We start from the raw sequence: 15,209 nt of genomic DNA on the forward strand, positions 1-15,209 counted from the left end.
CCCAAGTAGCTGGGATTACAGGCGCCCGCCAAAACGCCCAGCCATTTTTTGGTTGCAGCCATCATTGTTGTTTGGCGGGCCGGGCTGGGGATTCGAACCCGCCACCTTAGGTGTATGTGGCTGGCGCCTTAGCCGCTTGAGCCACAGAAGCCGAGCCTAGATATGGATCTTTTAAGGTTAGAGCAGGGGTGTGGCAGGCATGGTGGGATCTAGGAGGGAGGAGCCCTAATCACTGAGCCTCTTATCCCCTCAGCTCACAAGTATGTGCCTCGGGCCATCCTGGTGGACCTGGAACCTGGGACCATGGATAGTGTCCGGTCTGGGGCCTTCGGGCATCTCTTCAGGCCTGACAACTTCATCTTCGGTAAGTTACCCTTGCTTTAGTTCTGATGGCAGATCCCAAGACAGGCAAGCCCAGGGTGCTGGAAACAAAGAACAAAGTCAGTTTCTCACTGATCTTACAGGGTGGTGACTGATCCTTCATTTTATAGTTGGGCATTGGAGATCCAGAGCATGGATTCTGCGCAGGAAACAGACCACTGATGTATTTGAGGCACAATGAGTTGTGTAACAGAATGAGATCACAGGATCCTCAGCGAAGTGGGGCCTATGTAGGACTCTTGAATTCATGAGACAGGGCCATGCTGTGATTCTCTCACAGAAATGGGAAGAGGCCTCGTTCCCTCTGCCTTCCAGATCCCAGAATGTCCCCCTGATAGATGCTGATTCACACCTACCCCAGTCAGTCAGAGAGATTATCTCCCCTGAGGAGACAGGCAGGACTGCCTGTCACAGGACAGTCTCCAGGTCTCACCTCCCAGTCCAGAGCCCTCAACACTGGGCACCATGCAGCTGGGGCCAGGGAAGGCTGGCTGGTGTGAGGTAGGTTCAGGGGCCACTTAATGGAGGAGACAGCAGTGGCCCTGGGGTTCCACAACTGCCCTCTTTGATGCCCAAGCAGGTGTGAGGCTGGAGGTCAGGAGAGCCCTTGGCCCCTCTCTGTTCTTCTCCTCTCTACCCCCACAGGTCAGAGTGGGGCTGGCAACAACTGGGCCAAAGGGCACTACACGGAGGGCGCGGAGCTGGTAGATTCTGTCCTGGACGTCGTGCGGAAGGAGTGTGAGAATTGCGACTGCCTGCAGGGCTTCCAGCTGACCCACTCGCTGGGTGGCGGCACGGGCTCTGGCATGGGCACGCTGCTCATCAGCAAGGTGCGCGAGGAGTACCCCGACCGCATCATGAACACCTTCAGTGTGGTGCCCTCGCCCAAAGTGTCAGACACTGTGGTGGAGCCCTACAACGCCACCCTGTCCATCCACCAGCTGGTGGAGAACACAGACGAGACCTACTGCATTGACAACGAGGCGCTTTACGACATCTGCTTCCGCACGCTCAAGCTGGCCACACCCACCTACGGGGACCTCAACCATCTGGTGTCAGCCACCATGAGCGGGGTCACCACCTCCCTGCGCTTCCCGGGCCAGCTCAACGCTGACCTGCGCAAGCTGGCGGTGAACATGGTGCCTTTCCCGCGCCTGCACTTCTTCATGCCGGGCTTTGCACCACTCACAGCTCGGGGCAGCCAGCAGTACCGCGCACTCACGGTGCCCGAGCTCACCCAGCAGATGTTCGATGCCAAGAACATGATGGCTGCCTGCGACCCGCGCCATGGGCGCTACCTGACGGTGGCCACCGTCTTCCGTGGACGCATGTCCATGAAGGAGGTGGACGAGCAGATGCTGGCCATTCAGAGCAAGAACAGCAGCTACTTTGTGGAGTGGATCCCCAACAACGTCAAGGTGGCCGTGTGTGACATCCCACCCCGTGGCCTCAAGATGTCCTCCACCTTTATTGGCAACAGCACGGCCATCCAGGAGCTGTTCAAGCGCATCTCAGAGCAGTTCACCGCCATGTTCAGGCGCAAGGCCTTCCTGCACTGGTACACAGGTGAGGGCATGGACGAGATGGAGTTCACCGAGGCCGAGAGCAACATGAACGACCTAGTGTCCGAGTACCAGCAGTACCAGGATGCCACAGCTGAGGAGGAGGGCGAGATGTATGAAGATGAGGAGGAAGAGTCGGAGGCCCAGGGTCCCAAGTGAAGCCACTCACAGCTGGGGTGTGAGGCCAGGTGCTCTCTCCCTAGTGTCATCTTGCTGCCAACACTCCCTGCTTTGCTCCCCTCCAGCTCACCACTCCCGGAGGGCCCCCAAGTCCTTGCCCTTCACCACTGACAGCCACCCACACCCCTGAGTCCACCTGGCTCCATCTCCCACCACAAGCCATCTCTGCTATGTGCCACCATTTGTCGCTGACTTATTGTGGCTCCAGGCATGATGGTTTATGGTCTGTTTTGTTTTTTACTGGCTTATGTTTATATTTTGGGAGGTACTTAATAAATCTGCTGTCAGATACCCCTGTCTGGTGTGGAGATGTTTTTTATTCTGAAAGTTGGGTCTGGAGTGTGAGTCAGGGCAGACAGGGGGGCCCAGGAGTGCAGGTCACTTTGTCCTCTCAGCTGGTTGCTGTGTCAGGCCTGGGCTTGGAGCCTGAAGGGGGCTCTAGGAGGTAGGGAGAAGGAGAAGGAATGTGCTTGGATGAAGCCTGTGACTTAGAAACTGGTCTCCCTCAGGGTAACTCACTTCCTAAACCTGTCTTCTGGCTAATCTGTGTCTGAAAGTTGGGGCAGGCAGACCCTGCCAGGGCAGAAACTGACAAAAGTTCTGAAGCCTGAGACCTGACCCAGAGAGGTAAGGAAGGGACCCCTGAGCATCCCCTGGGGGGAAAAATGTGTGTTGGGGGTCTCAGGGCCTTAGTTCTGGGAAGGGGCTGGATGGAGTCCATAAGCCATGGTCATAAGACCCAGGGCCAGGCTCATGAGGACATTATGAGGGCTCAGTGTGCCCCTGGAGGTCATTTCCTATAGATGCAAGACAGGTGCTCACAGGGCCCCATGTTTTTCTGTAGGGAAAGGTCCCAGATATGGGATGCTGGCAGGATTAAGGAGCAGAGCTGGAGCCACAGAAGGGACCATCTGGACAAGAGATGTGGCTTTTGATAGGAGGGATCCACTGCCAAACCCCAGCTGGGAATAAACATTCTACTTTCTCCATCTGCTCTCTAGCTGGGGTTCCCCACTGACTGAACTCCCTGGTGGGAAATCAAGGACAGGAGACCCAGAGGGGGCTTCCATTCAGGTCAGCCTCAAGGCAGAGAGAAGGGCCAGGAAGAGTGAGAAGTGGGTTTGGGTTGAGGCATGGTCCCCACTTCTAGTCTCTCACCCAACTGCCCTCTCTTCAGCCCCATGAAGGGGTTTCTGTGCTGTTCCCTGCTGTTCCCTTCTGTTCCCTGCTGTTCCTCTTATACCTGGAAGGATGTCTGACTCATAATAGATATTGAATAAATATTTACTGAATAAATGGCTTAAAGTATAGTCTGTCCTGTAACAAGGAATCTGGAGGTGGAGCAGTCCAGGGTTGGTCTATTTGTTGGCTTATCAGTCTCTCTAAGGATGCAGGTTCTTTCCCTCTTTTAGTGGCTTGTCCTACTGTATGAGCCCCATTGTCTCAAGACCACTGCCACTGCTTTGGTCATCACATCTAGATCAAAGGCTGAAAAGGGGAGCTTCTTATCTTGTGACTCCCAGGGATGAAATTCTAACCCCCCCCCCCAGCAAGTGCCCCCTCACATCTGTTTGGTAAGGACTTGTATACTTGTCCTTAGACAGATACCTGGCAAGCAGAATAGAATTATTCTGGTGGTTTTCATTAATCAGGGTCACCAACTGAGGTGGAAAAAGAACTATATGAAAAACAGCTCTGGTAGTAGGGAGATGGTGTTTGGGAGGCACTCATGAGGGCATCTGCAGACAAAGCTGGGCAGTTCTGAGAACAGGACTGTGGTGGGGGTAGAGCCCATAGAACCAGTCCTCTGAGGAAGGCTGGGAGGGCTGGGAGTGCTGGGTCACAAGAAGGAGAGACTCCAAGTGTCCTGGCAAAGACTTCAAATCCCCACTGACCTTTGGTAAGGCAGCCCTCTAAGGGAATGAAAGCATCCTGCAAATGATCCAAGAAGCTCTAGCAGGACAGGCAACCCAGGGGGTGGAGACACCATGCACTGAGCAGGCACCAGCAGAGGCTGGGTGACCATGGATGGCAGACTGAGGTTGATGTCCCACCTGAAGGGAAACTTGCCCCCTTTCTTGTAACCCTCCCAAAACTGAAGGCTGGGAGCTTTTCTAAGGACCATTCTCAAAGTGCTGTTCCTGACAGTTTGCATTTCTCCAGAGATGGCCATCAAGTGACTTCCATCCCACAGGCTGTCTGGTGCTGTGACCTGTGCACTTTCCCATCAAGAAATTAATTCTCTTCTTGAACCTGGAATGGCCTCTTTTTTTTTTTTTTGAGACAGAGTCTCACTTTGCTACCCTGAGTAGAGTGCTATGATGTCATAGCTCACAGCAACCTCAAACTCCTGGGCTCAAGTGATCCTTTTGTCTCAGCCTCCTAAATAGCTGGGTCTACAGGCACCTGTCACCATACCTGGCTGGTTTTTCTATTTTTAGTAGAGTTAGGGTCTTTCTCTTGCTCAGGCTGGTCTCTAACTCCTAAACTCAAGCAATCCACCCACCTCAGCCTCCAGACTGCTGGGATTACAGGCAGGAGTCACCCTGCCTGACCTGGAATGGCCTTATCTTTTGTAAGAACCTTCCTGGAAGTGATGTGTGACTTTCAATGTTAGGTCGTGAAAGGTCATATAACCCTTGCTTGGCTGCCAGGAGGCTTCCTCTTTGTGAGAAGCACAAGCCACATGGAGAGGCCCCACATGGACAGTCTGGGAATTGCAGGCAAGTTCAATCTGCAGCACCTCAGTCAGTGTAGGCAGGAGTGAGACTGTGCAGACAGCCCCAGTGTTTGTGGGTCCCTACCTGAGACTCCAGATATTATAGTGCAAAAACAAGCTATCCCTGCTGTGTCTGAATTCCTGATCCATACCATTCATGAACATAATACAATGGTTCTTATTTGATGCCATCATGTTTTAAGGTGGTTTCTTGGTAGTAACGGATAACCTGAGAGACCCCCTGGGCCTATACCCAACACATGGTTCTTGCCTTCTCCTGGAAGCTCTAGCTTGGGTTTGATCTGGAATTTGGAGTCCATCAGCAGCCTTGGTGAGAAGCAGCATGTTTTGCACTATGGAGTCTCAGCTGAATTGAGGGAAGACTCTGGAACGTGGCCCCGCCATTCTTACTTTTACCAGCTGCCTGCTCATGCTTCAGGCTTTCCTCCTGAGTAACTCTGTCAAGGAAAACCTCATCTCTGCTCCTGCTGCTCAGGGAGCCAGGTCCCCTTGTCTCCCTGTGCCCTTAGTAACTAGCTTTTTTTTTTTTTTTTTTTTGAGACAGAGCCTCCAGCTATCCCCTTGGGTAGAGGGCTATGGCATCAAGGCTCACAGCAACCTCCAACTCCTGGGCTCAAGCGAGTCACCCGCCTCAGCCTCCCAAGTAGCTGGGACCTCAGGTGCCCGCCACAACGCCTGACCATTTTTTGGTTGCAGCCATCATTGTTGTTTTGGTGGGCCTGGGCTGGATTCGAACCTGCTACCTTAGGTGTATGTGGCTGGCGCCCTAGCCACTTGAGCCATAGGTGCCAAGCCAGTAACTAGCTTTGAGGCCAACTGCCTCATTCCTTCTTTTCCCTACCCCAGGTTCAGTGCAGGTAGTGCTGATGGGATCTAAGATTTCAAAGAGCTGTAACTTCAAGCCCCCTTGGACATCTTGGCTCCTCTGGAGAGCTTCTTCCCTTTGGTGGGGACTGCCTACCTCTTTGTCACAGCCCTTCGTCACTGATTCTTGCCTGTAGAAATCCTCTCCTCCCTTTCTTTTTATCACAGAAAAATCAGAAAACAAAGATTAATGAAAAGAAAACACTAGATTGACCCATGTTCATACTTAGAGCTAACACTAGAAACTGGCCAGTGGGTCGGTGCCTGTGGCTCAAGTGGCTAAGGCGCCAGCCACATACACCTAAGGTGGCAGGTTCAAATCCAGCCCGGGACCGCCAAACAACAATGATGCCTGCAACCAAAAAATAGCCAGGAGTTGTGGTGGGCACCTGTAGTCCCAGCTACTTGGGAGGCTGAGGCAGGAGACTCGTTTGAGCCCAGGAGTTGGAGGTTGCTGTGAGCTGTGATGCCATAGCCCTCTACCCAGGGGGACAGCTTGAGGCTCTGTCTCAAAAAAAAAAAAAAAAAAGAAAAAGAAAAGAAACTGGCCAGCATATCCCCAAAAGCAGAAGTGGAAATGTCCTCCTTGCATCCCTGCCCTGCTCTGCCCTTGACTTTAGAGGTGGCTTCCACTGTAGAAGCTGTTTTTTAGTATGGGTGAGGGGATGGGAAAGAGTCAGCAGATATATTAATTAGATAGGAATCAAGCCCTCCTGGGGAAAAAGGGCAAGGGCCAGGTCCCCAGACCCAATCTTGGTGCTGCTCACTCCATTCCTGTCCCAGTACCAATCTGCCAATCGGAACTTAGCTGCCAACTAAAAAAGGATGTAAAAGACTCTCTAACCCATGAGCCTAACAGTAGCTACAGTAGAGTCTTAAAGGTGACCTAGAACAGCCCAAGGCTAATTATCACGTCAGTAGCTTAATCTACATTGGAGGCTGGGTTGTGGGGTAGGAGGAGTAGAGGTGATTGGCTCATGCCTGTAATCCTAACACTCTGATAAGCCAAGGTGGGTGGATTACTTGAGCTCAGGAATTGGAGACTAGCCTGAACAAGAGGGAGACTCCATCTCTAAAAATAGCCAGGCGTTGTGGGAGGTGCCTATAGTCCCAGCTACTTGGGAGGGTAAGGCAAGGAAATCTCTTGAGTCCAACAGTTTGAGGTTGCTGTGAGCTATAAGGCCAAAACACTCTACTGAGAGTGACAAAGTGAGACTTTGTCTCAAAAAAAAAAAAAAAAAATCTCCATTAGAAAGACTAACCACACCAAGTGTTGTCAGGACACAGAGGGTCCACCAGAATGCTCACATTTTGCCAGTAGGACTGTGAGATGGCGTAACCACCATGGGAAAAATTTTGATAGTTCCTACCAACTTAAATACATACTAACTGTATAACCCAGCCATTCTGCTGCTAAATGTTTGCTGAGGAGAAATGAAAGTGTATCTCCACAAGACAATTTGTTCACCAGTGTTTATGGCAGCTTTATTCATAAGAGCAAACCCTGAAAACAGCCCAGATGTTAATCAATAGGTGAAGAGGTAAACAAAACGTGACACATACATATCTCAGAACCCTACTCAACAACACAAGGAACAACATGGATGTGTTTCAAAATAATTACATTATTTTGCATGTGCCACCATAACTGACTTAAAAAAATTTTTTTTAAACGTATTTTATTTTATTTTATTTTTTGCGATTTTGGCCAGGTCCGGGCTTGAACCCAGCACCCCCAATATATGAGGCTGGCACCCTACTCCTTGAGCCACAGGTGCTGCCCCTTTTTGAAAAAATTTTTTGTAGGAATGGGGTCTTGCTATGTTGTCCAGGCTGTTCTCTTAACTCCTGATCTCAAACAACCCTCCCACCTTAGCCTCCTAAATTGGTGGAATTACAGGTGTGAGCCACCACTGTGTCCTGTTCATTTCTATAAAATTGTAGAAGATGAACCCTAATGACAGGAAGCAGGTCAGTGGTATCTGACAGAGGTAGGGATGGAGTGGAGGAAAGGTTATAAGAAAGCATAAAGAAGCATTTGAGGGGCTGCACCCATGGCTCAAAGGAGTAGGGCGCTGGCCCCATATGCCGAAGGTGGCAGGTTCAAACCCAGCCCTGGCCAAAACTGCAAAAAAAAGAAAAGAAAAGAAGCATTTGAGGAAGTTGGATGGGTTTACCGCCTTAATTATGGTTATCATTTCTCAAGTGTATGCATATATCGAAATCTATTTTTGCATTTGTCAAAATCTACTTTTAAATGTGCAGCTTATTGTATGTCAATTATAACCCAATAAAGCTGTTAAGAAAGAAATTTCCAGTGGTTCCCACCTCACCCTGAGTCAAAGCCAGTGTGCTTACAGATGGCCACAGCCCCTCCATCTCTAGTCTTCCTATCTCTCCTCACTTAGTACCAAACTCTAGTCACACAGACCTGCATTTGGTTCCTCTGGGCTTCCACACTTCTGGTTTCCTTCTGATGTTCTTTCCTAGCTCTCTGCTGGTTTCCTCCTCCCAGTCCTCTGGGTTTTGGCTTAAGCATCCAGCCCTCCTCCCCTGGTCTCAGGCACTACTTTGTCTACTGGTGCACTTCCTTCTTGGTGTTCTCACATCTCTGGTTAATTCACATCTTTGTTTATTGTCAGTCTATCTGGCTCTTTGAATGCTGGCACCTTGTTTGTCTTCTCACCTCTGTGTCCTGGTGCTGTGGCTTATAGCATGACATACAGTTGGTGCTCAATAAATGTGTTGTTGGATGGTCTACAGAGGAATAGAGAAATGGTCATAATGCATTCTAATTAAATAAGAAGTAGGCTGGGCAAAGTGCCTAACACCTGTAATCCCAGCATTTGGGGAGAATAAGGCAAGAGTATCACTTGACGAGTTTCTAGAGTTTTTTTTTTTGAGACAGAGCCTCAAACTGTCGCCCTTGGTAGAGTGCTGTGGCATCACTGCTCATAGCAACCTCCAACTCCTGGGCTTAAGCAATTCTCTTGCCTCAGCTTCCCAAAGTTGCTGGGACTACAGGCACCCACCACAATGTCTGGCTATTTTTTGGTTGTAGTTGTCATTGTTTTTTGGCAGGCCTGGGCTGGATTTGAACCTGCCAGCTCTGGTGTATGTGGCTGGTACCTCAGCCACTTGAGCTACAGGTGCTGAGCGATTTTTTTTCTTTTTTTGAGACAGAGTTTCACTGTTACCCTCAGTAGAGTGCTATGGCATCATAGCTCACAGCAATCTCAAACTCTTGGGCGCAAGTGATTCTCTTGCCTCAGTCTCCCATGTGGCTGGGACTACAGGCACCTGCCACAATGCTCAGCTATGTTTTGTTTTGTTTTTGTTTTTTTCTTTTGAAACAGGTTCTTGCTCTGTTGCTCAGGTTAGAGTGCAGTGGCATCATCATGTTCACTGTAACTTCAGACTCCTGGGCTCAAGTGATCCTCTGGCCCTGGCTTCCTAAGTAGCTGGGACTATAGGCATGTACTACCATGACTGGTTAATTTTTAATATTTTGTAGAGACAGAGTCTTAATATGTTGCCCAGGCTGGCCTTGAATTCCTGGCCTCAAGCAATCTTCACACTTTGACCTCCCAAAGTGCTAGAATTATAGATGTGAGCCACTGCACTTACAGGCCAGAAGTTTGAGACCAGCCTGGGCAACATAGCAAGACTCTGTCTCTGCAAAAAAAAAAAAAAAAAAAAAAAAGATTGGGCGCAGTGGCTCATGCCTGTAATTCTAGCACTCTGGGAGGCCAAGGCAGGTGGACTGCTTGAGCTAACAAGTTCAAGACCAGCTTGAGCAAAAAGTGAGACCCTGTCTCTACTAAAAATAGAAAAACTAAGGCAAGAAGATTGTTCGAGCCCAACAGTTGGAGGTTGCTGTGAGCTATGATGCTATGGCACTCTACTCAGAGCAACATATTGAGACTCTGTCTCAAAAAAGAAAAAAATTAACTGGGTGGTGCCTGTGGCTCAAAGGAGTTGGGCACTGGCCCCGTATGCTGGAGGTGGTGGGTTCAAAACCCAGCCCCGGCCAAAAACTGCAAAAAAAAAAAAAAATTAGCTAAGCATAGTGGCATATGACTATAGCCCCAGCTTCTTGGGAAGGTGAGGTAGGAGAAAATCTTGAGCTTAGGAGTCTGAAGCTGCAGTGAGCTATGACTGTACCACTGCACTCCAGCCTGGGTAGCAGAGAAAGACCCAATTTCAAACCTTAAACTACACATAGAGTATGGGTCATCTTGGTTTCTCCTTGGAGGTGGGGATAGTTCCCAATCCTTTCATAAAGACTGGTTAAGATTTATGACTGGTAATGACACACTTGTGAAATCAACAGCTGGATGGATGGAACTTTCTTCTTCTCAGGGCTAGCCTCACCTGGGGCCTCTGCTTACTCAGTCCATTTACTGAATATCCTCTGTGCTCAGGCACTGGTCTGTCTGAGGCTTGAAACAGTGAAGAAAGCCAAAAAAAATGCTGTCTGCAGCCCTTACCTTCTGATGGTAGGGGTGGGCAGATGATAAAGAACACCAGACAGTGACAAGTGCTTTAGAGAGGCAATGAGAGTGTGAGGGAAGGGCCATGCCTCCCAGAGAAGATCTATGTTGACAACCGAGAGAAGAATGTTCCACAGATGCTCAGTTGGGCAAAGGCCTTGAGGCAGGTAAGGGAAAACTGGAAAGGAGGCAGGAGGAGGGCAGAGACAAAGTCTGGGGCTGACTTCTTCCCCGGACCCCTCCGATTGCTGGTCTGAGGATGAACTGTGGGGCCCAAGTGGAAGCTTAGAATGGTGGTGAGGCAGAGGGTTGTTGTTGGGAGGAGCCAGGAGAGAGAGTCCAGGTAGAAATAGTATCTCCAGGACATCTGGAGGGGCAGATGGAGCAGTAGGTCAGTGTATTCTCCCTTTAGGTCTGAGCAGATGGGGAGAAGAAGCACAGTGATGAATGTTATCCTGAGAAGCTGGGTTGGAATCTCACTCTACCCCCTTATTAGCTACTTGATCTTGGTAAAGTGGCCTGAGTCACTGCTAGGACACCACCTACCTTCAGGCTTAGATAGGGTTAAATGAGATAGCATGTGGGTTCCACCTGGGAGTAAACCAAAGCTGTGGCCTTCTACGCAGAGAGGAAACAGTCTTGGACCTCAGGACCACAATTCATACATGCCCCTGACCACTCTCCCCTGTCCTCAGCTCCTCCCTGTGAGATAAGGGGCATTTGGTGAAAAAGCTGATCCCTGAGCTGGCAGTGGGAGGCAGGATATGGGAGTTGAGGACAAAGCAGCCCTGCTCTGTGCACAAACAACTGGAAAGCAGTAAGAATACAGGCTCTGCAGACAACTGTCTTCAAAGTCCTTTCACTCTGGTCCTCCATTGAACAGCCCCATACCCTCAATGTGCCCGTTTCCTCCTCTACGAAGTGGGGTAGAGAGGCAATTTGTCCCTCCCTCACTAGCTGTGAAGGGTCCTGCAGGGTCCTTCAGGTGAGTCCAACACAAGTACCTGCTACTGTAGGGAGGTTTTTCTCTTCCTTTTTTTCCTTCCTTTTTTTTTTTTTTTAAACTACTGGGTTTAAAAGGAAAAAAAAAACCCTAAATGCTGCCATTTTTTTTTTAAAGTATTGTGGCTTGGATTTAAACTAGGACTTTTGTGACTGAGGGAAATTTAAGAAATGCACCCTCACCCATACCACTTTGAGTGGCGGGGTTGAGAGTCATCCTCTTCCCGGTGGGGACGTGGAGGCCCTGTCATGCGCCTCCGGGCCAGAGGCGGCAGCAGCGGACGGCCTGGCGGGACACAATGTAGCCAGGGCGGCGGGCCGGGTTACAATGTAGCGAGGGCGGCGGCGGTCAGGTGAGCGGCAGAGGGGGACTTTCTGAGGGTACGCTGGCGGAAAAGGAAGGGGGGGGTGTTCTTGGTCCTTGAGGCCTCTCACGGCTGCTGTTCTAGGGGATCCCTATTTCCCCACGCAGACGTTGAGGGCACATAGCCTGTCCGCAGGCCCCAGCCTGGGGCTGAGGCAGGATTCAGACCCCGGCCAGCTCAGGGCCTCCTACCTACTGGTCCTTTCTCAGGAATAGGGCTCCTTAGTGATCTCAGTGGCCCCACCCCCACCCCAGGTGACACTGCCGCTGCTTCAGCCATCAACACAGGCAGTCTGTGTGGGACCCTCATAGCTGTGCCTCCCTCTTGGAATGCTGGGCTGCCTTGAGCCTCAGTTTCCTCATCCTTGGAATGGGTGGGTGTAGTGGGCAAGACCTCCCCCTGTGAAAAACCTGGGACACAAGAGTAAAGAGTGAATTCGTGTGGCTGTATGTGAAGGTGGGAGATGGCTTGTCCCTGCAGCAGGCAGTGAAGCCATTGCCAGACTTCAGTGGGAACAGTGTCTCTGAGTACCCCCTGGGTCTTGACTCATCCAGGCATGAGCAGATAGAATTTAAATTCTCCACCTCACCTCCAAAATTATCAGGGCCTCCTGTGGCAGCTGTAATGATAATGCCACTTCTTGGTGGCCATACCATGAGACAGGAGGCCAGCTGGTGAGCACATTCTGAGCTCAGCCCAGCCTGGTATCCCTTAGTGCCCTAGAATGCTCTGGCATTATTCTAAAGTTTCCTTGCTGAGTTGTGGAGTGTCCTCACTCCCCCGCCCCCACCGAGGGGGTAGTCTCTGGAGAAAGGCCAGAGGGTGGAGTAGGCTGTTTTTTTCCTCTGGGTCTCTCACTTCCTCCTTGTTCCTTTCTGAGAGCCAGTCCCAAATCAGAGGACGGAGTTCTGTGGGGTGAAGGCTCATGGCTGCTATGGCTGCTGCTACAGCCTGTGTCCCTTTGGTCAGTGTGCTGGTTTGCTGTCTCTGTGCCATCAGCAGAGAGGGAAATATAACTCTTCAACTTGGAAGGACAGAAACTAAGGCTGAAAGGTCAGATTGCTCTACTTGACCATTCACTGCCTTTGTGAGTCCTGGGGCTGGCACTGACATTCAGAAAGTGAAGAAAAGATGCTTTTTACAGCCCAGAGGACAGCTACTGGGAATAGTAGAGGTGTTCCTGCCAGGTGCCTGCCTTTGAGCTCCCCTGCCATTTTTAATTTTATTTCTTTTTGAGACAGTCTCACTACCTTGCCCTGGGTGCTGTGGCATCATAGCTCACAGCAACCTCAAGTTCTTGGGCTTAAGCAATTCTCTAGCCTCAGCCACCCAAGTAGCTGGGACTACAGGCGCCCGCCACAACGACTGGCTGGTTTTTGGTTGCAGTTGTCATTATTGTTCAGCAGGCCCCGGTCGGGCTGGAACTTGCCAGCTTCAGTGTATGTGGCTGGCACCCCAGCTGCTGAACTACAGGCGCCAAGCCCCCTGCCATTTTTTAAACACCAGGAGGCTTCCAGGGAGAGCCCCAAAGAGCGGCAACTGTAACCTTCATGACAGTCCTTTGGGTGGGCTGGTCATGGTGAAGTGAAGTTTGCATAGCAGCAACTGTGGGCTCCTACCTTCTCTGACACAAATACTTAATCCTTCTACACACCGCAAAGTGTCCTCCCTGATTTATAGGCAAGAAAATGGGGTCATGTAGCTCATCACTGAGAGAACCAGCATTTAAATCAAGGCCGTCTGGTTCTTATAATTAGAAGGAAAGTGATAATAAATTATAGTTGATATTTATTGGATGCGTACCATGTGCTGGTTAGTTTTCTCAGCATTTTGTATTAACTAATTTAATCTTTACAGTAATCCTATTATAATTTTTTTTTTGAGAAGAGTCTCACTATGTTGCCCTCAGTAGAATGCTGTGATGTCATAGCTCACAGCAACCTCAGACTCTTGTGCTTAAGCGATTCTCTTGTCTCAGCTTTCTAAGTCGCTGGGACTACAGGTACCTGCCACAATGCTCGACTATTTTTTTTGTTGCAGTTGTTGTCGTTGTTTAGCTGTCCTGGGCCAGGTTCAAACCTATCAGCCTCGGTGTATGTGGCCAGTGCCCTAACCACGGAGCTACAGGCACCAAGCCCCTATTATAATTCTCATTTCAGATGTGCAAAATCAGGATAGAAAGGTCTATACATTTACCCCAGATCACACAGGTAGGATCTGGCAGAGCAGGGATTCAAGTGGGCCTATCTTTTTTTTTTTGAGACAGAGTCTCACTATGTTGCCCTCAGTAGAGTGCTGTGGCATCACAGCTCACAGCAACCTCAAACTTCTGGGCTTAAGCTATTCTCTTGCCTCAGCCTCCCAAGAAGCTAGGACTATAGGCACTCACCACAATGCCCAGCTATTTTTGGTTGCAGTCGTCATTGTTGACTAGCAACCCAGGCCGGGTTTGAACCCCCTAGCCTCAGTGTATGTGGCTGGCACCATAACCACTGTGCTATGGGTGCTGAGCCAGGGCCTATGTATCTTATAACCATGAAACTATTGGAATGATTAGTTAGGATCTTTTCTGTTTGCTAGAGACAGAAACTCCCTTCTCAATAACAATGATATCTATAGAAATTCTTTTCTTTTCTTTTCTTTTCTTTTTTTTGAGACAGAGTCTCACTATGTCACCCTCCGTAGAGTGCTGTGGCGTCACAGCACACAGCAATGTCAAACTCTTGGGCTTAAGCAATTCTCTGGCCTCAGCCTCACAAGTAGCTGGGACTACAGGTGCCAACTACAATGCTGGCTATTTTTTTTTTTTTAATGATTGTTGTCATTATTGTTTAGTAGGCCCTGGCTGAGTTAGAACCCACCAGCTCTGGTTCATGTGGCTGGTGCCCTAACCACTGAGCTATGGGCACCAAGCCTAGAAGTTAATTTCTGTCTACTAAGAATGAAACCTAGGCTGGGTGTGGTTGCTCATGCCTGTAATATCAGCAGTTTGGGAGGCCAAGGAGGGAAGATTGCTTAAGCTCAGGTATTTGACACCAGCCTGAGCAAGAGCAAGACCCCGTCTCTCCTAAAAGTATTTTTTCTTTATCATTTTTAATTATTATTTTTTATTAAATCATAACTTTATACATTGATGCATTTATGGGGTTCAGGGTACTGCTTCAATATACAATGTGAAATGTTTACATCAAAGTAAATAACACATTCATCACAATCTCCTAAAAATAGAAAAAGTAGTCAGGTGTGGCAGCTACTGGAGAGGCTGATGCAAAAAGATGGCTTGAGCCCAAGAGTTTTCTTTTTTAAGAGATAGAGTTTTTCTTTATCACCCTGGGTAGAGTGCTGTGGTGTCACAGTCCACAGCAACCTCCAACTCCTGGGCTTAGGCGATTCCCTTGCCTCAGCCTCCTTAGTTGCTGGGACTATAGGCCCCCACCACAATTCCTGGCTATTTTTTGTTGCAGTTTGGCCAGGGCTGAGTTTGAACCCACCACACTCGATATATGGGGCCAGTGCTCAACCCATTGAGCCACAGGCGCCATCCATTTTTTGGTTTTTTGAGACAGAGTCTCACCTTGTCTCCCTTGGTAGAGTGCTGTGGCATCACAGTTCACAGCAACCT

General features: G+C 49.6%; 2 protein-coding genes across 2 annotated transcripts in view; both read left to right on the forward strand.

The window, feature by feature from the left end:
• Window positions 1–2,108, forward strand: part of LOC100945316 (tubulin beta-3 chain) — a 16,779-nt gene extending 14,671 nt beyond the window's left edge. Inside the window, exons 4-5 of the mRNA XM_012812026.2 lie at window positions 254–364; window positions 1,027–2,108. Of these exons, the coding sequence (XP_012667480.1) occupies window positions 254–364; window positions 1,027–2,102 (1,187 nt within the window). The 3' untranslated portion in view covers window positions 2,103–2,108. The remainder of the gene's footprint in view (window positions 1–253; window positions 365–1,026) is intronic.
• A 9,424-nt stretch (window positions 2,109–11,532) lies between these two features.
• Window positions 11,533–15,209, forward strand: part of DEF8 (differentially expressed in FDCP 8 homolog) — a 27,825-nt gene continuing 24,148 nt past the window's right edge. The window contains exon 1 of the mRNA XM_012812031.2: window positions 11,533–11,575. The gene's annotated coding sequence lies outside the window, so the exon portion shown is untranslated. The remainder of the gene's footprint in view (window positions 11,576–15,209) is intronic.

The sequence above is a fragment of the Otolemur garnettii genome, unplaced genomic scaffold (genome assembly GCF_000181295.1).
Source record: "Otolemur garnettii isolate 467f Iridium unplaced genomic scaffold, OtoGar3 scaffold00185, whole genome shotgun sequence".
NCBI lineage: Eukaryota > Metazoa > Chordata > Mammalia > Primates > Galagidae > Otolemur > Otolemur garnettii.